Consider the following 25,464-nt stretch of genomic DNA (forward strand, 5'->3'; position numbering starts at 1 on the left):
CTGACATGAGTTGGAGTGGAGGCTACCTCTGGGGGGGTGTTGCCATGGGATGTGCCCATGGGAGCCTTCGGGGGTGAAAGGACTGTTTTATCCAAATCCTGATCCAACTGGCAGTTATGCCAATAGGTGTGTAGAAGTTCCCCAGGCTGTTTGTGCACGTCAGTGTATGCACATTCCACCTCAAAGGGGGAGACTGACTGACTGACCGACTGATGGAATGACTGACTGATTAAATCACTGACTGATTGAATGACTGAGTGAATGACAGAATGACTGACTGAATGAATGAGTGAATGAATGGTGGACTGACTGGCACACAGAATGAGTGACTGAATGAATGAATGAATGACAGAATGAATGAATGAATGAATAAATGAATGCATGAGTGCTTGAATGATGGACTGACTGGCAGATGGAATGACTGACTGAATGAATGATGGAACGACTGACAGGATGACTGGCTGACTGACAGACAGACAGACAGAATAACTGACTGGCCCACTGGGTTCCCAGCTTGCGCTGATGGTGAACAGTCACCACACACACAAATGGACCTCGGGGATCAGGTCCCAGATGCCGTGTGCCCTTGGCTGGGACCCAGCGTCTCTGGGCTGCAGCGTCCTCCTGTCTCCTATGGGGCGCCGGCCACAGTGGTTGCTCGGGGGCTGCCTGCAGCACTGACTGACTGCTGCCTGGCGGGGGGCTGTGGGGAGTGAGGGGCAGGGGTGGGGGCAGCGGGAGGAGGCCTGACTCCATGGCATCAGGAGAGCAGGGCGTCTGGAGATGGGACTCTGTCCAGACCACACGGGCGCATCTGTTTTCTGGGCCGTGAAGACCCTATTTTCTGCCTCACAATTTTTGGTGAGGACCGGATGGGGTCAGGTCGGGGGGCCTGTGTAGGCTGCAGGGCTCAGGGCACGCGGGAAGATGTCTTCCTCGCACGTTCAGTTGGACCCACAGTTGCTGAGGTTAGGGGGACACTCATGTCCCAGGATGATCTTGTGCCTCCTGCAAGGAGCCGGGGGGAGAGGTGGGTCCCTTGAGAGACAGTGTGCGCCCTACCATGGGAAGCAGTTGACTGGCTGGGGGATTTCTGCAGCAGGCGAGGCTCGAGATCATTCTGGTGTCTGTCAGATGCTGCTTGGGGAGGTGGTTAAGAGAGCTGACTGAGGGGGCGCCTGGGTAGCGCAGTCGTTAAAGCGTCTGCCTTCAGCTCAGGGCGTGATCCCGGCGTTCCGGGATCGAGTCCCACATCGGGCTCCTCGGCTGGGAGCCTGCTTCTTCCTCTCCCACTCCCCTTGCTGTGTTCCCTCTCTCACTGGCTGTCTCTCTGTCACATAAATAAAATAAAAAAATCTTTAAAAAAAAAAAAAAGAGAGCTGACTGAGTCAGGCTCCGAGGGCGGGAATCCCAGCTCTGCCACTTCTCGAGCCTGCTTCCTCATCTATAATGTGGGGCCGTCCAGCCCTGCTCGTGGGAGAGGAGTTCATGCAGCCCGTGGCACTCACGCAGCGCTTCGGGGACGTGTTGGTGATACGGGTTTATTGGTCATGCTGGGGACCGATCTCGGCACGAGGCAGGGTCGGGGGCTCTGCCTGGTGTGGTAGCAGGGCCAATGAGAGCTGTCTCCTTCTGTGGAGTGTGTGAGGGCCTGGGGGTGCCCCTCAGGGGTGCCCACCTCCCTGCCAGAGGAGGCCAAGTGTCCACCTGAGATGGGAACAGGAGAAAGGAACTTGGCCCAGCAGCTGCCTGGAGCCCAAGGACGCCCAAGCGTGCTTGGCTCGCCCCCTGCTGGTCACCGGGCTGCTGGTCGGGGACCCACCACCCTGAGATGGGCGGGAAGCAGGTGGGGGGCCGCCCACACACCCGGCGCAGGGGCATGAGACTTACACCTGCGGTCCACTTAATCCTCCCAGGGACCCTGGCAGAGTGACTCCTGTCATCCCATTCTCTACATGAGGAAGCCGGGGCTGACAGTTCGCCCCGGCCCAGGGCACATGTACTCCCCGACTCGGTTCCACCTTCCCCTGGGCCTTTCTAGCACAGGCTTAGCTCCTCAAGTCCTAGTCCCATCAGGAATTCAAGCCCAGATATGATCCACAGCCCCTCGGGGTCCCCTTTGCGAGCCCCATGGAGGCCTCTTCTAGCACAGGGAGCCTAGAAGGGCCTTCTCCCCCTCTGGAGCTGGAACATTTTCTCTTCTCAAAGGCAGAATTCACCATATCTCCTTTTTCACCTTGGCAACCAGGAAGCTCAGAGCCAAATCTCACTCCAGCATGTGCACAGCACCTAAAAGTGGAGCTGGCCTTCCCCGAGCAGTCCCTTGCTCTCCAGATCGGGCCCGGACGCTTGGCCGGCCTCCTCCCATGGAGTCCTCCTAACAGCCCTTTCAGTTAGGAACCTTTGTTACTCCATTTTGCAGATGAAGAGACTGAGGAAAGCACTTTAAGCGAAGTTAATCTACTGGTAGGTGGCAACGCTGGGATTTGAACCCAGTAGCTGGACTCTAGACCCCATACTCTTTTTTTTTTTAATTATTTTTTTAAGTAGGCCCGACACCCAAAGAGGGGCTTGAACTCACGACCCAGCGATCAAGCATTGCATGCTCTACCGACTGAGCCCCCAGGTGCCCCGAGACCCCACCCTTTTAGCTGTGTGTCGCTTGCCCTTCTGTGCCCCACACACCTGTGTTCTTTCTTTCAACTCGAGGGTCCCTCTTGTGCTGCTTTATATTTTACTGCCCCTGACTTTTTGTCTCTTGCTGTGTTAATATTTATGGTATGTGTTTCCTGAAAGCCCCTTTAAATTCCTGGTGGCTCCCAGAAGCCAAAGTGAAACCTGAACTCGAATCCTGGCAGTTTGGGTGGGCCCAGGTGGGCCTGCAAGGGGCCCATCTGAGCCTCCGGCCGGGGAGAGGCCACCTCCGCCAGGAGGACGGCCTGCCTGAGGGCAGTGGGCATGAGCCACTGGTCTCCCGGCAGGTGAAGTGCTGCGGCTGGGTCAGCTTCTACAACTGGACGGACAACGCGGAGCTCATGAACCGCACCAACGTCACCTACCCCTGCTCCTGTGAGGACAGGAGCGAGGCAGACGACGACAGCTTCCTGGTGAGGAAGGGCTTCTGTGAGGCTTTCGACAGCAACAGGACCGAGAGCGGGAACAGCCCCGAGTACTGGCCCGTGTACCGTGAGGTGTGTGGAAGGCTGTGGGGCCTGGGCCGGGGCTGGGCTTGGGGCGCTTGGGGGTTCGGGTACTCAGGCCACTCGGGCTTGCCTGGGCTGCTCCTTCCCATCCCCTTCCTTCCTTCCTTCCTTCCGTCCTTCCGTCCTTCCTTCCGTCCTTCCTTCCCTCTTTCCTCCCTCCCTTCCCTCCTTCTTCCTCCCTCCCTCCCTTCCTTCCTTCCCTCCTTCCTCCATCCCTCCTTCCCTCCCCCCTCCCTTCCTTCACTTAGCCTTCCTGCCTCTGATTCATAGGCTTGCTTGTCATTTGTACCGGCTTCTGCGTACTCGTTAACTTACGCAGTCAAGGAGCACACAGAGCCCTCCCTGCAGGCCCTCTGCGCTGGGGGGTGCCCTCCTGCTGACTCTTCATGGTGCGGTGAGGCGGCATGGCAGGCGGTGACGTGGCCGTGTTCTCCCCTTGTAGGGCTGCATGAAGAGGGTGCAGGCGTGGCTGCAGGAGAACGTGGGCATCATCCTAGGCGTGTGTGTGGGCGTCGCTGTCATCGAGGTCTGAATCCCTTACCCTCCGGCACTCTGCCCCCCGCCCAGCCAGGGAGGCTGAGGCCCTGCAGCAGGCGCGGCCTGGCCACTGTCCCTCCCTGGGCCCCTCTGCCGCTGGGCCCACGGGCTGGTCACGAGGCTTCAGTTGTGAGTCCGCTTCCTCCTGCTCGACGCCCGTGACTCTCGCTGACCCGGACAGTGAGAGGCTGCTCTGCGGCCTCGGGGAGGTGGGGGGAGCCGGGTGGCCCTGCCTCCCTCTGACCCTTGTTCTGTCCCTCCACAGCTCCTGGGGATGCTCTTGTCCATCTGCTTGTGCCGGCACGTCCATTCTGAAGACTACAGCAAGGTCCCCAAGTACTGAGGCGGCTGCTGTCCCCCACCTCCCTGCCCGTCCCCCAGCCTCTGAGCTCCTCAGGGTCTCCAGGCTCCACTCCAGGCTCACCTCCCCCCTCACTCCCCCGTGCCCGTCCTGTGCTGGCTGGAGGGGGGGGGGCTTTCTGGGGCCAGGACCCGTCTCCCTACCTTTCTGCCTCCAGACTTGAGCCCCAGCTGTTCGTGGCTCCTTTGCTTATTGCCCGCTGGGACTCTCTCAGCCACCCAGAGAGAAGGCGCCCGCGCCATCCCTGCACAGGTGGACTGGGTCTCGAGCTGCCTTGGGAGCTGTGTATATGGGATGGGGAAAAGTATATTCAACATTGGGGGGGGGGGTTTGGATGAGGCACCCTGGGCTGTCAGGGGACTGCCCACTGCGTGGGTAAACTTTTTTTTCCACTATAATGCTTATATCTTTGGTTTTCACGTTTTCACTGAAGGTAGTGGGAGCGGGTGGGCTTTACCGGACATTGTTAGGAGCCGCAACCCTTCCCCGGGCCAGCTCCAGCCCCACGCAGGCAGCTCAGATCAGCCGAGGATGATGCTGTGAGCCGGGCCGAAGAGGGGCCCCCGGGGCCAGGGAATCTGAACTGGCTCTGGGCTGCTTAGGGAATAAGGGGGGTGAACCCTGGGGGCCTGACGCAGAGCTGGTCCTGCATTCACCAGGATCCCTAGCTGCCCAGGGAAGGGGGAAGGACGCTTTCCCCTGGGAGAAGCTAGGCGGGCCTGTCCTTTGCGCCCGGGAATGGGTGGGTGAGACTGTGCCTTGTAAGGGAGTGGGGAGGGGGCTCTGTGCACAGTTCTGTAAAACATGTCCGAGACTTGACAACTAACTATTAAAGAGGATTTGTAACAATCCAGCTTGCCGCCTGGCGATGCTGCTTCTGAGTTCCAGAGGACCGACTGGAAAGAGGCGGGCTACCCTGAACTGGGGCTGAAAGGGCAATGGTCAGAGGTGTTTCCACAGGGCCCACCAGGTGGCGCTGCTGCCCCGGACTAGGAGCCCGGAGTTATGCTGTGGCTTCTCCAGGCACCTGACGAGCCCCAGCCCCCAGCCCCATGGGTCTCTCACTCCAATAGGAGTGCTGGTGAAAATGCAGATTCCAGGCCTCAGGGATTCTGATACAGCAGATCTGGGTTGGGGACAAGGAATCTGCATTTTTAGCAGCCCCCCCAAAGTGATTCCTGAATCATATTGCGTTTAGGTTCTCCGGTCCTGATAAGATGTAGCTACAGACGCTCCCCCAAGAGAGATGGGCGGGGGAGCGCAAGCCGGACAGCCTTGTCTTCAGCGAGGACGTAGGGGGGCACATCTTAGGGACAGTCCGGCTGTTGATCTGAACCTAATTAATTTCTTGCAAGAGACTTTCCGTGGCTGACACTCTGGCCTGTGGAGGGCACGCGGGACAGCCCCGGGGGCTGAAGAACCCTTAAGCTCCACGGAGCCTGTTCTCTGCTGGAATCAGAGGCTCTCCCTGGAGCTCTCAGCCTGTGCAGAGGGCTGAGGCTCAGAGTGAAGCCGTCCCAGCTTATTTTATTTATAACCTGCCTCATTCTACAGGCAAGTACATGTAATAAAACTTGAAACGTAACAGGGAGAATATAAGATTACAAGGAAGTGTAGACATGGGTGAAATAAGTGCAGCCGAGCTGCCCAACCTGGCGATGGCAAATCCGTGCTGTGCACAGCCCAGGTTCTCCACTGCTGTACTCGCAGCAGACATCACTAGTTGATCACCGTTCTCATTTCCTTAGCCCAGAGGCACCCTGGCCATGCTCCAAGCTGATGTTACTCATTGCAGTCTCAGAATCCTTCCCAGTTCAGTAATGCTCATCAATCCAGTTGGTGTGTGACACGAAAGCAGTTGCCATCTTTGGGCTCTAGTTGTTTGGTTAAATCAGAGGTGATTTTGCCTCTGAGCTTCCTGGCGGTCGAAGCAAAAAGGGAAACTGTCAGTTATTTAGCTCTCATTTCCCAAGGCTTCCTTAGCTTAGCTACCAGGAACAATGTGGCTGACTGGAATCTAGAATTCAAGACCACGCTCAAACACACAAACTTTGACATCCCTTCCTGACCGGTGTAGAAAGCATAAAGGAGGCCACTCTGCCTGACCTTGTGCTGGTTATGGGCAGCGAGGCCAGAAGCTGTGCGTCTGCCAAGGAGGAACCAGGAAGACCCAGCGAATATGTGCAAAGCAATTGGGTGACAATTTTACATAGTAATTAGGGCTTAAATAGCATTTGCTCTATTCTAGTCCCCCTGACATATGTTAACTGACTGACTCCCTATAATCCTAGGAGGTACATGGTCGTTATTATGCCCAACTTACAGATAAGGATTATGGAGAACAAGTGGTGAAGTAATTTCCTCAACATTCTACTGCCCGGAGGACAGGAGCCGCCCCTGGTCCGCTGGCTGTATAGTCCGCAGGCTGAGGTGGCATTGCGGCCTAGGGAGTCAGGAGCTGTCCCACATTTGCTGTCTGCTCCTCTGGCCCATGGAAGGGACCCACAGGCCACCCTCGCCGTGATGATGGCCTTCTAGGGGGAGAAGGGCTGAGTTAAGAGACAAGGCTTGGTCCCTGGCTATGGGCCAGGCTCCCCGGTCAGATGAGGAGACTCTGGGGCTTCAGGTGGACGCGGAGCTGTGTGGGGTGGGGACATGGTCTGATTCAGCTCAGAGGTCCCTTGGTGCCCACGCAACAGTCCCACATTAGGTCTCGGGAGGGCTTCCCTTAGAAAGACTTGGGCTATGGGTAGGGCAGACCCGGGTTCAAATGGAGGCTTTGGTGCTTTGTAGTGACGTGACCCCTGGCAAAGCCCTTCACCCCTTGGAACCTGCCTTTCCTCATCAGAACGCCAGGTTGTTGACAGGGTCCTGCTCAGGTGAGGGGAAGGAGGCAGAGAAGCCTCAGCAAGGGGCCTGGCTCCCTGGGAACCCAGAACCAGAGCGAGTGACTGTATCCCTTGGCTGTTCCCAGCGGAGCAGACACCTTTCCAGTCTGTCCCAGACCGTGGCGGGAGACGGCTGCGGGGAGCCTGCAGAGGGTGAGGGTCTGCAGGAGGTGGGTGTGAGGCGCACAGGGCACGATGGGGCAGGAGAGTGTAGGCCACCAGACGGTGGGGCTTTCCTGCCCTTCCGTGATGCCGCTGCGGGGAGCTCTGGGCATGAGACCTGGGGAGAAGCAGGCCCGAGGGGGCTTGCCTGTTCCAAACTGGGGTCTCTGCCCATGTGATCTGTCAGGGTTCCATCAAGCCCCTGGCGTTGGGGACAGTGCCCAGGGTGGGGCCAGCAATCATGAACACAGAGAAGCTGGGGCCCCTTTCTTCCCCATGTGTGTCTCCCCTCCTTACCCCTTCTAGGCCTGGGTGACGGGGAGAGGGGAGGCCGGAATGGCCCAGGAAGCCGAGAGCTCCACCCAAAGAGAAGAGGATGTTGGCTGGCCAAGATGCCCAGGGGTGTGGGGCTGAGGCTGGGAGGGGGGGGCAGGCAGGAAGCAGGGGAGACCTTAGGTAGCCAGTGTCCCAGGCCACCTCCTGACCCCCAACCTAAATGGGGCTAGCTGAGGGGTGTCCGCTGCAGATCCCCTCTGTGGCCTTGCATTGCCTTCCTCTTGGGTGGGCAGAGCGGAGAAGGTGGAAGATTCTACCTGGCCTATTGTTAAGGGCCCTGTCATTTTAATGGGGGCCCTCCCAACTTCACCCTCAGGGAGGGGACAGGGAGCTTCTCAGGTTGGCTGTCCAGAAGAGCGGGGAGTCTGGGGACCTGGGCTGGGGCTAGCTGTACCTCCGTCTTCCTGTGTGACCCTGGGCCTCAGAGGGCGGGGCTGAGCTCAAAACTGTGTTTGCAAACTTCTTTAAGGAAGGCTGGGAACATGTCAGAAGTTATTAAGAGGACGGGCTGAACCCCCAGCCCGCTTCCTCCTGAGGCTTGTCCCGGCGCCTCGCAGCTGGAAGGTGCCAGAGCCAGCACTGGGACTGCACAGATCTGACTCTGAAAGATCCTGCTGCCCCCACCGCCTCCCAGGCTTCCTGGGACCACCCCCAGACTGGGCTGTATTGTCAGACCGTGTGGGCCAAACTTCTGTGACATCTGGTCATTGCGAGCCCTGAGCCTGCCGGGCCCCTCGCTCCTACCTCCTGGGGAGGGCCCAGTTTCCACTGCTCTCCTTCCCCCAGGCTTGTGAGATTCCACAGGGAGGGAGCAGAGTCCGGCTTCTCCACTTCCCGAGTTGGCCCCTCATAGCCAGTCATCCAGCCCGAGCCCACCTGGGGTTCCCATCCTTCTTGCCTCCGCCTTGGGCTGCTGGGCCAGCGGATGGGCTACCAGGCCTTCTGTGGGGGTGGGGACACCCCCAGGCTGTCACCTCTGCCATGAAGGTCCCGGCCAAGGGACATGCGGCTCAGATGACTGCCACAGGGGCCCCACGATGGCCTGGTTGCCGAGACAGAGGGCAGGAGGGTGCAAGGGTGCCCTGGGTAGAGCCCAGTCATGGCTTCCTGGGGCCAGGCAGGAGGCATGGGAGGGGGTACATGCTCGCTCCCTGGGTCCTTTGGGGAGTCAATGGGAGCATCCAGGAAGTATCCAGAAAGGAGGACTGTCTGGCACGGACAGTGATGATGGGCATGGAAGCCTGAGTGGAGCTAGAATACGGTCCTTCTGTGTGGAATGGCAGGAGGTGTGGGGGAGCCTAGGGATGGCCTGGGGTGGATTGCTGTCAACCAGGAGAGAAAGATTCCAATGTTGCAGTGACCTCTATGGCTGTAGAGGCAAGTACCGCCGAATGTCAGCCCAGAGTGTGTGTGCACGCATGCTTACACACACACACACACACACACACACAGAGGCACAGACGCTGGCCCTGCCACCCCCGGAGGGCTCAGTCCATTCCTAGCTGTGAGGGAACCTGGATCATCTCCTCAGACTAAGCTGTGACCAGTGTTGGGCAGAAAGGAAACACCAAATATCCGCCAGCCTCGAATGTTCCAGACCTGCCCTGATGGACCCCCAATCCTGCCTGTTTCCTAGCAGAACCTCCTCCAGCCCCCCTTCCCTGGGGTCTTCCAAGAAGGCAAGTTTCCCAGGCTGAGGGGCAGCGTGCTGAAGGCGGCTAATGTCACTAAGGACACTGCAGCCCCCCAGGACCTCTCCCGGGCCAGGACTGCCACCACTTCCTTCCCCTGAGGAGGGACAGAGCCCCGGCTTGCCACACGGCCTCTGGGCAGACAGCTGGCTGCTCTCTGGAGTCTCTGGAGCCTGTGGGCGCTAAGCTTCAGCAGCTCACTGTTCATTCACTCGTTCATTCGTTTGTTCCTTCCTTCCTTCCTTCCTTCCTTCCTTCCTTCCTTCCTTCCTTCCTTCCGTGCATAGTCCAATGGACACCTGCTCTGCCCCAGGCGCCGTTCTAGGCTCTTGAGAACACAGCAGGGAAGAAAGCAGATCCCCGGCCGTGTTCTGGCGCCTGCATTCTGGTGAAAACAAGGGCTCTCGCACACTCACCTGTACACATCTACACGCCCAGACGTGTGCACGCACGCTGCCACCATCACGGCCGACAGCACAGTCTGCGCCGAACGTTGCTGTGGGACCCCTGGGGCCCATCCAGAGCCTCTGGCATCCTGTGGAAGGAACTAGAATAATGAACAGCGAGAGGACAAACAGGAAAGGGTGCGGAAGCGCTCACACTCAACCCCCTTCCCCTCCAGCCACACTCCGCAGCAGTCAGCACCCCTGGCAGCCCTCTTCCCAACGGAAACCAATCCAATCAGGCAAACTCACCGTGACCCAGAGGCTGTCACTGCAAACTCCTGCTGTCACCGTGGGAATCGCATGGGTAACAGACACAGTGAGCTGCTTCCCTGGGACAGGCTCTTCCTGTGACCGCTCCGGGCTTGGGGGGGGATCCCACATTCCCTGGTGGTGGCCCTCCCTGGACAAGAACAGGCAAGTGGAGAACGTTGGTGCCTCCAAGGCAGGAGGGTCCAAGAAGCTGGGGCTGGGGCAGGAAGCCATCTATGCCCAGCCCCTGCCCTGGGGGGGGGGTGGAGCCTCCTTGCATCTGGCGAAGGTGCGGGCAGGTGGAAGGGGCCAATCAAGGCCATCTGAGCTGTGAGTACCCACCCCCGCCCCCAGCTGCCCCCTCTGATGTCATTTCCCCAGCACCTGCCTTCTGGCCTGGGGCGATGTCCGGTCCAGAAGCAAGTCCCTCCCCCCCTCCAAGGTCACCTCAGATGCCTCAAGTAGGTCCTCTGGGAGCAGGAGTGGGCTTCCTGCAGGATGCCGGGGGTGTGGAGCTGGACAGAAACAGCGGAAAGCGCAGAGGGTCTGCAGGCGAGGCAAGGATGGGGGATGGGGTCTAGGGAGGCCCCAGCGGCCTCTTGGAGGACTGTGGGGGTCAGATGGTGCTGCTGGCCACTGACAGAAGTGAAGTGGTCTAGCCTCTGCCCCTGCATCACACACCTGGGTGAGCCCAGCTTGGGGTTTCCAGGGTGACAGCGACCCTGTGTTCCCAGCAGCCAATCCTCTTGGTGCTGGTCTACAGAGGACTCTGGGCCTTGGGACCAGGAGGCATCCTGTGTCCGGTAGAGTGGGCGGAGGGAGCCCCTTCCCTAGAGGGGCCCGGCAGCCTGAGGGAACCCCCAAGAAGGAGGGAGGGAGTGCCAGAGTGAGAAGGATGCTGTGAACGGGAGCCCAGCTGGAGGAGGAGCCGGAGTAAGAGGCGGCCAGCTCTGCAGGGCAAGTTGGGCAGCAGATACAGGCGCAGGCAGGGCAGCCAGAGGAGAGAGGGTGGGAAGCCAGCAGGCACAGGCCGATGCGTCTCCCTGGACACTGTCTCCTTCGCAGTCAGCAACATCACCGTCCTCTCAGTGGCCATCATGGACGTAGTGCTGACCATCCCCCGCCCAGCAGAGGAGACATGATTGCTACCCCCACTCCCCGTTTGTGGAAACCAAGGCTTGGAAACCAAGGCTGCAGACTGCCCCTCTGCACAGATCGAGGAGGAGCTGTTCACACTGTTGTCTACATAAGCGGCTCCCCCGGAGTTGGCAGTGAACAACCTGAACAACTGTACTTGACGACCACATAGGGGAGATGCTGGGATTGGCCCCTGGAGCCTGTGGCTCTGCATCTCGTGCCTTCTCCGCTGGGGAGGCCAATGGGAATTAAGGGCCCTGGTTCTAGGAGGAGCAGAGGAGGTGGGCCCTTTCCTAAGAGGCTCGACTCAGTGACACCTGACATGTCGTCCATTGATTGGTGCAGTAACTATTGGGCGCCCACTGAATGCCAGGCTCTGTGGAGGGAGTCCGGGCTCAGGTGGTGAACAAAGTCCCTGGTGTCACGGAGCTGGCAGTCTAGAGGGGGGACACGGGCAAGACACACACACTTAAACCGGAAGATGTGCCCTGTGTCAGAGACAGACGCTCAAGGCTCTGTCTCTACCCACCTGCCAATGCACCGGAGATGACAGAGAAGCCTCTCCCCAGACTGGCTGCTGTCACCTGCTGTCCTCACTGGCTGGGGTGCCGTGAGGGCGCCACTCCACCAGGAGGCCCAGGGTTCAAGAGGGGGCGCAGGAACCAGTCGAAATGCGGATGTACCTGTCACGGGCTCTCGTGGATTCCACGTGGGCAGAAAGCCTCTCCCAGGCGGCAGAGGGAAACTGTCCGGATCTTGTGACGGTCTGCAGACCGCCTTCTCGGGGAGTTGAATGAGCTTGCTTAGGGGACTGCGGGGGCCACCCTGTGGGGACGGGTGTCCAGGTGTGTCGTGGGGCTTCCTTCTTCTGAGGATGAGGGGGTGCGGTTATGAGGTCCCCACGACTCCGTGAGTGGCATGCGGGAGGCCGGCCCTATTTGGACTCCGGTCTCATTATCTCCTGAGGCGAAGAGAGTTTGCAGGAGGCAACCTGCCTCTGACTAAGGGTGGAAAATGGAGCCATGAAGCCATCGGGAGAGCGACAGGCTTTGCCACTGGTATCACCGGGCAGAGAGGGCAGCTGAGGTGGGATCACGGCACTGGGCATCGAGACACCGGGTTCCTGTCCCAGGTGTCCTCCATGGTTGCTTGGTCAGTTGTTGGCAGAAATGGTCACTCTAGGGGTACCCGGGTGGCTCAGTAGGTTAAGCAGCTGCCTTCGGCTCTGGTCTTGATCCTGGGGTCCTGGGATCGAGCCCCATGTCAGGCTCTCTGCTCAGGGGGGAGCCTACTTCGCTCTGATCCTCCCCCATCTCGTGCTCCCTCTCTCTCTCACACTCTTTCTCAAATAAATGAATAAAATCTTTTTTTAAAAAAAAAAGGTCCTCTTTAAAAAAAAAAACAAGTCACGCTAATCCCCTTCTTGCATCGGTGCCCTTGGCGATGTGACTGTACAGCCAGCTCTTCCCTGAATCGTGGCTGGCCTTGTGGCTTGCCGTGGCAAATAAGATGTGGGGAGGGGACAGTGGGCCAATTCTGAGCCCAAGCCTCAGGAGGTTTCCTACCCTTCCACTCTCTCTCTCTTTCACAAAATTCTGCCACTGCCCGTGAGGAAGCCCAGGTGAGCCTGCTGCAGGATGAGAGGCAAGTGGCCTCGTCCCCTGATGACCCCAGCCAGCAGCCAGCCCGCCCTCGGACACAGAGCCACCCAGCTCACCTACGGCCAGCCACAGATGCGAGAGGAGGACCCAAGGACCACCCAGCTGAGCCCAACCTACATTTCTGACATGCAGAATCATGAGCTAGATAGACGGTGGTCATTTTGGGATCCTACATTTGGGGCTAGTTATTACACGGCAGTAGCTAGCTGATACAGGCCCGGCCTTAGAGAACTGTGAGACAGCTATCATCCGCAGAGGGCCTACGGACTGCCAGGCCCAGTTCTGAGCTCTCGGCAGAGATCACCTCATTTAATCCTCCCAGCGGCTCTGAGAATTGGTACTTGGACCCTCACTTTACAGACAAGAAAATGGAGGGCCAGAGAAGACCCTCGTCTACGGCCACCTGAACAGTCAGAGGCAGAGACCAGATTAAAACCTGAGTCTGTCTTCACGGGCTCAGCCCTGAGTCACCTTGGCAGACGAGCCTCAATGTCAGAGCAAGCCAGCAGCACTGTGAGGGTGTAATGTATTCTGCACACAGGGGCTGACGTCACTGAGAATGTTCTCAGCCTTCCGTTCCCCAAGAATTATGCCGCATCCCGCCCTGCTCTTGTCTCGTCCCCAGCCAGAGGCTCTAACTCCAGTGTGCTTTTAGCAAGAAAGACAAAAGCACAGATGTGGGGATCATTTATCTCTTTTTTCATTCAACCTCCTATTTAATCAGCAAATATTTATTGAGCGCCTGTCATGAGCCCATTTCCATAATGTTCTTTCTTTCGTGACATTTCCTGGACCCCTGTCGTGTGCCAGGCCCTCGCTCAGTGCAGGTAATTTTTGCAGCGATGCTGTGGTCGTGGGGATCACCCCCCACTCCACAGATGGGAAAGCTGAGCTTCCAGAGAAGCACAGTGGCCACCCTGAGGCCACCTAACTGCTAAGTGGCTGGGACAGGATTCCACTCCAGGTGTGGCTGAATTCAGGCAGGACCTCTGCTTTCTCCGTCACTGCAGCCTTGGCTTTTTATAAAGGGATTTCGAAATTGCTCCTGGGATCTGTGTATGGCAGGTAGGGGCTGGAGGGCCCAGAGGAGAAAGGGTAGTGGGGTGTCCGAAAATGCTCCCTGACTCCAAGAGCTGGCCTGGGTAATGCCTTGGGCACAGCAGGCCTGGGAGGAGGGGCTGTCTGCCAGGGGTGGAGGGAGAACCACGGGCTCCATCCTGCTTCCCCGGTGTCTAGCCGACAACTCACCGCCATCCTTCGTCCCCACCTGCCGGCCCCACCCCTCTGCTTCGCTGCTGGACCGCAGCCATCTGTCGGCACCAGGCGCTGGGCACGGTGCCCTGCTCCTCCTGGCTGACCTGTTTGCAAACGGGGAATTCAGGTACAATCTGGGCTGGAAAGGAGGGCAATCCCTGGGGTAGGGACTTAGCTGTAGGCCTCCCCAGGTTCTCAGAGCCCAGCCGCTGTGGAGGCTGCCTCATCCAGGCTGGCAGCCGGCCCCACCCAGGTGTCCTGGTGGATCAGAATCTAGCTGCAAGGAGGCTTCTAGTGGCCCAGGAGCTGCAGCAGGTGTGTCTGTGAGAGCAGGAAGGGTACAGAGGTGAAAGGCTAGGAGGCCTGAGGGTCTTCCAGGCAATGGGGGGAATCTTATCCCACAGCCACACCTGGCTGTCCTCCCCTCCAGGGCAACATGGGGGCTGGAAAGACCCCTGCCCTGGGGGTCTTCATCGGCTGAGAAACCATGGATGAGTCACGCTACCTCTCTGGACCTCCATCTCCTCATCGTGGAATGGGGCAGAGAACGCTCAGAGCCACAGACCACACAGACACTGGTAACTAACGCTGGTAACTAAGTGCTCGGCACTTTGCACACATTATCTTGGTTTCCCCCCAAACAACACTAAGCCCTAAGAATTTCTAGCATCATCCCTGTTTTGCAGATGAGAAATCTGAGGAGGCCCTGAGCAGGTAAGGAGCTTCCCAGGGTCACACAGCTGGCGAGTGGGGGGCCACAGCCACCCCAGCTCCCAGCCCAGGGACTCCACAGCGTGGCTGTTGGCCTCCCTGCTCGGGGAGCTCATGCTGACAGGTGCCTGGACGCCCTGCCTGGTGCCCCAGTTGCCAGGGGTCCTGTGGCTGCACCTGCCACCTGACGTCGTGGAGCAAGTTGCCAGCCGCGATCTCCCTTCCCGCCCTGAGTTCCTCTGCTGTGCTGTCCTGCTCAGAAATGAGTCTCCCCCTGTTCTCCCGGCTAACCCCACTTTTCCCTCCCATCAGCCTTCAGGGAGCTTGCCTGTCACATCCCATAATGACATGGGTGGCTTCACTGAGCCCTCCCGTGGCCTCCTTCTGAAGCAGCAAAAAAGCACTGCCTCCTTTCTGCCCACATCCAGTCACAGGTTCGAATCCAGATGCTGCCCGCTCGAGCCGTGCAAGCATCAGCAAGTAGGGGGCTTTCGGTTCCTCCTCTCAGAAATGGGCACAATCATGGTCTCACCCTCAAGGCTACTGCAAAGGACGAGTAAGTTAGCACACGTTCAAGGTTAGACGGCTGCCTGGTGTGGAGTGAGCTCTCAGTGCCAGGCCCCCCGCTTCCTTTCCTGGTCAGAGCCTTCCTGACCGTGCGTTGTAACTGCTGGTTAGGGTTTCCGTCTTCTCCCCAGACTCTAAGTTCCTTGAGGCAGAGAGAGCTTCTGGCTCATTCCTCACCCTACCCACAGTTTGAGCACAATGCCTGGCCCGGGAAGGGCACTTTAGACATGTTTGTTGAATGAATGAATGAATGAATGAATGAATGAATGAATGAACGAACGAACGGTTAGGTGGACGGATGAATATAAAGGACCCCCGTCTCAGTGTCAGAATGAAATCAGGCAGTGGAGAACGGAACTCAGGCAACAGCGCTTAGGGTGATGGCCCACAGTTGCCTGATTTAACCACCACTTGAACCTTTTCTTAGCGATCTGGGTTCCGGGGCCCCACCCTGGACTGCGAGGGGCTCTGGGAGCCTGCACTTCGTAGACACAGGCAGTCTGAGAAATGCTGGCTTAGAGCAAAGCTCAGAGAGGAAATCCGCAGAAAAGGGGGGCAGATACACTGCTAACATGGCCCAGAGGCTTGGGGCCAGGGTTGTCCTCCTGTCTGAATGCATGGGTGAGGGAGAGAAGCTTGGAGGGCTTCCTGAAGGAGGTGGCGTTGGGGCCAAATTTGAAGACTGGGAATGAAGATGCAAGGGTCAGGGGTGCCCAGCTTCCTCCCCGCAATGACTCCATCTAGAAGATAGAAGAAGGTGGCAGTAGCCCCTGTGGGCCAAGTCCCGTGATCTGTGAATTGGCACGCCCCAGGGGGACATCCACGTGTGGTGTCCTGTGTGCCCTGTTTGAGAGGGGATGGGGTCGGGGGCAGCACTTTCTAAAGGAAGCTCAGTCAGGAAAAAGCCTCAGGCCTGTGACTAGCCAATGGGCCTTGCCTGGAGGATATTCCACCGGCTCTGGAAGGTAGGAGGGAGGGTGCGGGTGGGTCATGGTCGGTACTCCCCGTTTCTATCATGGCCCATCTAGAGCTGCATAGCAGGCGGTAAGACTAGAAGTTGGTGAAAGCATTGGGACCATATCCTGGACGCAGGGGAGGCGAAGAGAGCACCTGTGTTGGGAAGGGTGGGAAGGCGGGGGGGGGGGCGTTTTTTCCTTTAATATTTTATTTATTTATTTGAGAGAGAGAGAGAGCGCACAAGTAGGGGGAAGGGCAGAGACAGGGAGAAGCAGGCTCCCCACTGAGCAGCCTGACTCGGGGCTCGATCCCGGGACCCTGGGATCGTGACCTGAACCGAAGGCAGGCGCTTAACCGACTGAGCCACCCATGCGCCCCGTGGGAGGGGCATTTTATTGTTAGATGTTGGTCACGAACTTGGGCCTCCTGAAGTCCAGCCCCCAGGAAAGCCATTGTACACTGAGCTCTCTGTTCAGGCCCGAGTCTTCGTGTGTGTGTGCGTGTGTGTGTTTCCACAGGTGCACTGCAGGGCTCCTGAATGTGTGTAGGGGTGTCGTTGGTACCTCACCACTGCATCCCGAGGGCCGAGCACAGCGGCTGCACGCAGCACGTGCTCAGTGACCCGGTGTGTCCACAGACTTGCCATCAGCACAACCCGGGGTCGGACGGAGTTCCGGTCTGTAGGACTCACAGAAGCCTTCTGAGCGCTCCAGGCAGGACAGGACCTGCTCATATCTCTAGAGTGTCGCTGTTCCGAGAGACAGGAAGGAGGCTCAAGCAGCAGACGGAGAGCCACCCTTGATGGCGGGGGGGTTCAGGGAAATGAGCAGCGGCTGCCAGGCCCTGGGGGCAGAGAAGGCAGGGGGCGCAGCGTGTGCTAAGACTGGGAGGTGATCCTCCGGGAACCGGGGCCTGGAGCGCATGGATGGGGGGACTTCTCTGAAAAGTCACTCTAGTTGTTGCGTGGGGGAAGGGGTCAGAGGGGCTTCAGTTCGGGCAGAGAGACCACTCTCTGAGCAAGAGGTGCCTCCGACCGGACCAGCTGCGGCAGGGGGCTGAGGAGGGTGACCAACCCGGTGCCCTGCCCGGGACTGAGGGGTTCCCCAGGATGTGGGCTTGTCGGCACGGAAACCAGGAAAGTCCCTGGCCAATCTGAGGACGTGGTCCCCCGCCCCCCCCCCCCCGAGGGTGGCTGAGTCCTCAGAGTAAGCGGCTGACTGGGATCAGCAGGGCTTAGAGAAAGCTCCCAGGTTCTGCACGGGCAGTTGAGTAAAGCCCCATTTCCTGGGCTTGGAGACCTGGAGCCTGGAGGCGGGCATGAGTGGGGGCTGACAAGGGGCCCGATGGAAGGAGAGCCATAGTGGAGCCCTGGGTCAAGAACAAGTTAACGACAAGCCCGTGCTGAGGGGATGAGGGTCAGGTGGCTAGAAAGGAGGAGATTATTGAAAGGATTTCTTTGGAGGGAGATGTGAAGGCATTTGGATTTCTGCCCCTGTGAAGGGAGAGAGGAGGGCATCACTGCCCTTCTCCTGGGCTTGGTCAGAAGCTTCCCCGGGGTGCAGAGACAAGGGTCACGTGTCTCCACCAGGTGGGCCGCGTAGTGGCCTGGATGGAGTTAGTTCCCGCCAGGAAGACCTACAAGGACCAGAAAGGGGCTGCTCTGTGCTAGGGGTGAGCGGGAGGAGGCAAGTCTGAGGTGGGACGGGCCGGGATGCCCAGAGCTCGCCAGAGTATAGGACCCATGTGTTTCCTGTGGAGCAGCCATGGGCCTGGTCTGCCAAGGTGTTCCACGCAAGACCCGGAAGCTGATCATCTTCATCATCATCGTCGTCGTCATGAAGGTTATGTGGTCTAGCAAATTTGGGGGACAATAAACTGAAAAAGTCTGTGAACCTGAAAAACCAGGAGACACTGGGGAGCAGCCAGTGGAGGAGGCCCAAGGCCCATGTGTGCGGGCACAGGCCAATGTTCCCCCGCGGTGGGGGGTAAGGGGCCTGAGGACACTGGAGTCAGTCCTACCCTCTGCAGGGACCTGTGGGCAGAGCCAGCTCACGACAGGCCCAGTGAAGTAAACCTTTCCTTCCCTCCGCCTCTCCCTCTCCCTCTCCCTCTCTAGGCAGCCTGGCAGCCTCCAAGATGGCAAAGAGCAGGCAGGCCGAGCAAGAGGGGCAGAGGAGCAAGGATGTGTGCGGGGGCAAAGGAAGGCCAAAGCCCCTTCAGGGCTTGCTGCCTGCGGTGGACAGAAGCACAAATTCTAATCCAAGTTCAAGGCTGTGACAATTACCTGGGACCAGATGCTTTTCTGTGTTCACCTGCCTCTGTGCGTGTAACTTAAAGGGAGCGAAGGCTTTTTGTCACCTAACAGAGGTCAGAAAACTTGTGGCACTACCTGAGCTTTCATCCAGGAACAGAAGAAGGACTTACTCCCAAGAACAAATCATAAAGAGACATCTGGAGACAAGAATAGAGTTGCTTTCTACTTCCAGCCCAGGAGTTCAGATCAGGCAAGGCACTGGTTTCCGTCATCATGGGTATGAGTCTGTCTCCCCTCCTAGAATGGGAGCTCTCGGAGGGCAGGCCTCGTCTGTCAGAGGCAGCTCCAGCCCTCTGGTGCCTGGCCACCTGCGCATGTTAATTTCCTCCCTTCCTTCTGTCTGGCCCCGCGTGTTCAGAAAGGGGGGCGTCAGGCACCTGTGAGAGGGTAGCTCAAGTTCTCATGGAAGTGGACAGAGATTTGGCCCATCCCTGCTGCCTCTCCAAGTGTCAGTCATATAACCCAGACAGCCCATCCACCAGTGAGGAAATAAACAGGCCATCAGACAGTCGAACGTCCATCAGGGGATGGTAGGACACCAGCCTGGCCAGTCTGACACGTAGACCAACCGATGACCACTCTGCATTCAATCTGATGTGGACACCGCTTTCCAGAGTCCCCTCTCAGGACTCTGAGAATGTCTCTCCTCTCCCTGAGGCCCCCCTGCCCAGGAGGCTTGGTCTCAGATGCTCCTGGCATGGTGCCCATTCCTGATCAGCAACTTGGCAGCCTCCTGGCTGTCGGCTCCAGTGCTCCCCCTCCTCCTTCCTCTCCTTCCCAAGGTGGGAGCTTCAGGCTCTGCCAAAGCATTACTAAGAGTGGGGTGACATCATCCTCCTGGTCCCACCCCATCCCTGGCCCTGCTTACCCTTCACCCTTGGCTGCCCCTGAGAATATGACACATCCTGGGTGGGGGAGAGGGCCGTCTCCTGGGACAGAAGCCTGAAGGTCCTCACCCCAGGCTCAACACATTCAAACTGCCCTTTCTCCCTCCAGCTGGAGGCTGTTCGGTTTTGCTGGAGCGGTCTTGGTCCCAGAGAGCAAGCCAGACAGATCTAAATGCATACTCAGGATCTTCCAGCTGGGTGGCCCTGGACGAGGGCCTTTCTCTCTTTGGGCTTCATCTCTAAAACAAGGATGATAATTAGCCCTGCCTCGAGCAGAGAAGCAAACACAAGGCTTAAGTGTGCTCCCGGCCATCAGGGTTCTGCCCCCGGGAAAGGAACTTTGGTCTGTCTTGATTGCCTGTGGGATATTCGTTCCTAAGATGCACACCTATACATTCCTCCACCACCACCAAAAAATAAAATAATAGTAGTCAAGGCACGTGTAGAGTAAATTTGGGAAACAATGTGAAAACCTTCCCCTCTTACCCCCCATCTGCCTACCTCAGCTTTTCACAATGAACACAAGTTTTTATTGGTGTTCTTACTATAAAAATGTATGATTACTGTAAAAAGCCACATGGAGGCAAATGTAAAGCTGAAGATGAAATTCCCCAGCCTACTCAAAAATAGGAACGAGGAACAAGAGCCCATACGTACGTAAATACATTCGGAAATCAAACACAATGCTAGAAATGAAAAATGCCATCCTTGGAATTGCAGAATTCAAGGTATGAGCCAAATAGATTATGTAAAGCTGAAGAGAGAATTAGTAAAATATAAGACAGAGCTGTAGAAATTCTCTGGAGTGCAGCTCAAAGATGTAAAGAGTTGAATCTAAAGGAGAAGTAAAGGGGCACCTGGGTGGCACAGTGGTTAAGTGTCTGCCTTCGGCTCAGGGCGTGATCCCAGCGTTATGGGATCGAGCCCCACATCAGGCTGCTCTGCTATGAGCCTGCTTCTTCCTCTCCCACTCCCCCTGCTTGTGTTCCCTCTCTCGCTGGCTGTCTCTGTCTCTGTTAAATAAATAAATAAAATCTTTAAAAAAAAAATAAATAAAGGAGAAGTAAAAAGACATGGAGGGTAGAGTACAAAGATCTAATGTGTGTAATTAGAATCCTAGACAGAAAGGAGAGAGTATAGGGAAGAGGCAATATTTGAAGAGATCATAACTGAAAACTTCCAAGAGCTGTTGAAAGACAGCAAAGCTTACATCCAGAAAACTCAGTAATTCCTAAGCACGGAGTTAAAGGAAATCTGCAGCTACACACATTAAAGTAAATCAGCAAAGTTAAAGGACAGAGAAAGAGGGAGATATTATGAAAGCAGCCAGAGAGACAAAAAATTGCCTCTAATGGAGTGGCATTTAAGCAGATGGGCCTGACTTCTCAACAGCAACAATTTAATCCAGAAGATACCAGAATGGTATTTTTAGCGTATTTGAAATTTATAGGGCTGAAATAAAATAGTTGTTTACCTAGAATTCTCCATCTAATGAATCTACTTTTCAAGAGCAAAGGTGTAATAAAATCGAGAGGGTTCACCACCCACAGACTTCCAGAGACCCTCCTAAAATGAAGAACAAGACAAGGATGTCTCCTCTCACCACTTCTATCTCATGCTGTCGTGGAGGCTCTCACCAGGGCAATTAGGCAAGAAAAAGAAACTCAAGGCATCCAGATTGGAAAGAGAGAAGTAAAACTATCTTGCAGATGACATATTCTTGTATATTAAAGATCCTAAAGAATTAACTAAAAAACTATTAGAACTAATAGACAAATTCAGCAAAGTTGCAGGAGACAATGATCTATGTACAAAAATTCGTTGTATTTCTACATTTTAGCAATGAATAGCCCCAAAATGGATGTAAGAAAATAATTACATTTGCAGTAGCATAAAAAACAAAATAAAATACTTAGGAATACACTTAACAAAAGATAGGCAAAACTTGAACTCTGAAGAATGACAAAATACTGCTGAAATAAAGTAAGGAAGATTGAAATAAATGGGAAGATCTCCATTGTCCATGGAGTGAAGCCCTAGTGTTGTTAAGATGGCAATATGCTCCAAATTGATTGACAAATTCAGTGCAACCTCTATCAAAAGCCCAGCTGGCTGTTTTATAAAAATTGACAAACTGATCCTAAAATTCATATGGAAATTTAAAGGACCTAAAGTCGCTAAAACAAATTTGAAAAAGAACAAAGTTGGGGGGCTCACACTTCCTGATTTTTAAACTTACTTCAGAGCTATAACAATCAAGACAGTGTGGTATTGGTATCAGGACAGACATATAGATCGATGCAACAGAACTGAGAGTCCAGAAATAAACCAGTCCATTTATGGAAAACCGTACCAAGACAACGCGATGGAGAAAGAATAGTCTTTTCAACAAATGGTGCTGGACAACTGGTTATCCACATACAAAAGAATGAAGCGGGACCATTTCCTTATACCATACATGAAAATTAACTTAAATTGATCGTAAAACTACATGTAAGAATGGAAACCGTAAAACTTTTAAAAGAAAACCCTGGTGTAAATCTTAGCGACTGTGGGCTAGGCAGAACCTTCTTTGATACAACAGCAATAGCACAAGCCGCAAAAAGAAAAATAGATAAATTAAGAGTTCATCAAAATTTTAAAACTTTGGTGCTTGAAAGGACACCATCAAGAAAGTGAGAAGGCAAATACAGAAGGGACAATATATTTGCAAATCATACAATGAATAAAGAACTAGTATCCAGAATATGTAAAGAACTCTCAAAATTCCATATTAAAAAGACCCATAACCCAGTTGAAAAGCAGGACTTAAATTGACATTTCTCCAGAAAATATATACAAATGGCCAAAACATACGTACATGCCAACATAATAAGCCATCAAGGGAATGCAAACCCAACTACAAGGGACTCCGCTTTATACACATTTAGACGGCTATAATAAAACCTTGAAAAAAGAAAGAAAATCTCAAATATTGATGAGAACTGTAGAAATTAGAACCCTCGTTCATTGGTGAAGAGAACATAAAATGGTGTAGCCACTTTGGAAAAAAGTTTGGCAGTTTCTCAAAATATTCTGTGTGGGGTTACCATATGATCCAGCAATTCCAACCCTAGAGATACACCCCAGAGAAATGAAAACATACATCCATGCAAAAAATGATACGTAAATGTTTATAGCAGCATTACTCATAATAGCTAAAACTGGAAAACACCCAAATGTCCTTTGGCTAATAAATGGGTAAATAAAATGTAGTATATTCATGCAATGGAACATTATTTGACAATAAAAAGCAATGAAGTACTAATACGTGCTACAATACAATGACCCTTGAAATCATTATGCTCAGCGGAAGAAGCCAGTCACAAAAAAAACACATATAATAGGATTCCATGTATGTGAAATGTTCAGAATGGGCCAATCTATAGAGACAGAAAAAAGATTAGTGGCTGCCTATGGCTGGGGGATTTCAGGGGAAATGTGGATGGACTGCTAATGGTTACGAGGTTTCTTATTGAGGTGATAAAAATGTTCAAAAATTGACTGTGGTGATGGGTGCCCAACTCTGTGAATATACTAAAGACCATTGAAATGTATGCTTTAAATGGATGAATTATATGGTATACAAGTTACAGCTTAGTAAAACAGTTTTTTTTTTAATATACTCCAAGCAGAAAGGAAAATATCTGAGTTGGAAGGCCTGAGATGCACAAAGGAATGGTGAGCAAAGATGATGATAAGTATGTGATTAAATTCAAAACGCAATGACTGTATAACACAAAGCTAGTAAAATTTAGTTTGGGGAGTCTAATATAACAAGGTCGAACTTATTTAGCTGTGTTATGCTGAGTTAGAATGTGAAAATATTAAGGCTAACAACCAAAAAAATAAAGAAAACTGCTTAACTAGTAGGGAAGGCAATGGAACTCAATACACATGGAAATCTGAACCTCATCTTATCAGTGGCCATAATCAGATCATACAGCAGTTTGTACCTATGGGCAGAGTTTCATAGAGAAGGCAACGCTTGCCACAAACCAGATAAACCACCAAGTGCAAGATATAGGGGCATTGGCAGAACTACTTTTTGTTCTTATTGTGTGTTTTTCTCCCATTAATACATTTTTCAGTGAGGATCAAATCCATTTAATCCATTTAAGTGAAGGAAGGAAGGAAGGAAGGAAGGAAGGAAGGAAGGAAGGAAAGAGAGAGAGAGAGAGAGAGGGAGAGAGAAAGAAAGAAAGAAAGAAAGAAAGAAAGAAAGAAAGAAAGAAAGAAAGAAAGAAGAAAAGAAAAGAAAAAAACAAAAAAGATGTACGAATAGCACAATACGATGGTGGGATAAACCCAAATATATCTGTAATCACAATCAATATAAATGGACTAAATGCTCTGGTTAAAAGACAAAGTTTTCAGACTAAATTCAAAATTAAATTACAGCTCTAAGCTAGTTATTTTTAATCTTTGAGTCTACATTGACCTCCATGTTTGTTTCTTTTTTAAAAATAGCAGCTTTATTCACATACCACACAATTCACCAATGTAAAGCGTACAGTTCAATGGTTTTTATTATATTCACAGAGTGTGCAACCATCAATTTTAGAACACCTTCATCCTTCCAAAAAGCTACCCCATGCACACTCGCAGTCACTCCCCATTTCCCTCAAAGATTTTCAGCCCTAGGCAATCATTACTTTCTAATTTTTGTCTCTATAGATTTCCCTTTCTGGACATTTCATTTTAGTGGAATCACACAGTATGTGGTGTTTAGTGACTGGCTTATCTCACTTAGCATAATCTCTCCTAGCTTTGCCCACGTTGTAGCATGTCTCAGTACTCTATTCTTTTTTATTGCCAAATAATATCCCACTGGATGGATATACATTTTAGCTCTCCGTTCATCAGCCAAAGAACATTTAGTTTGTTTCTACATTTTGGCTATTATGAATAATGTTGCTATGAACATTCATGTGCAAGTTTTTTTTTAAAGATTTTATTTATTTATTTGACAGAGATAGAGACAGCCAGCAAGAGAGGGAACACAAGCAGGGGGAGTGGGAGAGGAAGAAGCAGGCTCATAGCAGAGGAGCCTGATGTGGGGCTCGATCCCATAACGCCGGGATCACGCCCTGAGCCGAAGGCAGATGCTTAACCACTGTGTCACCCAGGCGCCCCATCATGTGCAAGTTTTTATGTGAACATGTTTTATTTTTCATACATTTTGTGTGGACGTATGTTTTCTAGGACTAGAATTGTTGGGTCATATGAGGAACTGATTTTTTCAAAGTGGCTACATTTTTTTCTATTCCCATTAGCAACATGTGAGGGTTCCAATTTCTCCACATTCTCTTCAATACTTGCTATTATCTGACTTTTTAATTTAACCATTAAATTGATAATGCATCATGGCCAAATGGGGATTTATTACAGGAATGTAAGGTTGGTTAAACATTCAAAAATCAATCAAAATAATTCTCCATATTATCAAACTAAAAAAGAAAAGCCATTTGATTATCTTAATGGAATCAATAAAAGCATTTGTCAAACCCAACATCCATTCTTTATAAAAACTCTCAGGAATAGAATAGAATAGAATAGAATAGAATAGAATAGAATAGAATAGAATTTCCTTAACACGATAAAGGGTAACTATTAAAATAAAACCCTACAACTAACATCACACTTAATGATCATAAAACTGAATGCTTTTCCTCTAAGATCAGGAACAAGTCAAAGATGTCCACTGTCACCATTTCAATTCATCATTTTACTGGAGGTTCTGGCTGGTGCATTCAGGCAAGAAAAAGAAATAGAAGCCATCCTCATTTGAAAGAAAGAAGTAAAACCTTCTTGAGTTTGCAGAGGACATTATGATCTATGCAACAAATTTTCTGAAATCTACAAAAACACTGCTGCAACTAAATGAATTAAGAAAAGTGGCAAGATATAAGATCAATATACAATAATCAATTGTACGTCTAGATTCCAGTCACAATAGGCAATTAAAACAAAAAATACCATTTACAATCATATAAAAAATGGAATCTTTAGGGATAAATCTGAGAAAAGATGTGAAAAACCTGTACACTGAAAAATATTGCTA

General features: G+C 53.3%; 1 protein-coding gene across 1 annotated transcript in view; it reads left to right on the forward strand.

Annotated features, from left to right (window-relative positions):
* Positions 1 to 4,954, forward strand: part of CD82 (CD82 molecule) — a 52,114-nt gene extending 47,160 nt beyond the window's left edge. Inside the window, exons 7-9 of the mRNA XM_008701049.2 lie at positions 2,982 to 3,191; positions 3,646 to 3,729; positions 4,006 to 4,954. Coding sequence (XP_008699271.1) covers positions 2,982 to 3,191; positions 3,646 to 3,729; positions 4,006 to 4,083 — 372 coding nt within the window. The 3' untranslated portion in view covers positions 4,084 to 4,954. The remainder of the gene's footprint in view (positions 1 to 2,981; positions 3,192 to 3,645; positions 3,730 to 4,005) is intronic.
* The last annotated feature ends 20,510 nt before the right edge of the window (positions 4,955 to 25,464 follow it).

This window comes from Ursus maritimus, unplaced genomic scaffold, assembly GCF_017311325.1.
Source record: "Ursus maritimus isolate PB19 unplaced genomic scaffold, ASM1731132v1 scaffold_23, whole genome shotgun sequence".
Taxonomy (NCBI): domain Eukaryota; kingdom Metazoa; phylum Chordata; class Mammalia; order Carnivora; family Ursidae; genus Ursus; species Ursus maritimus.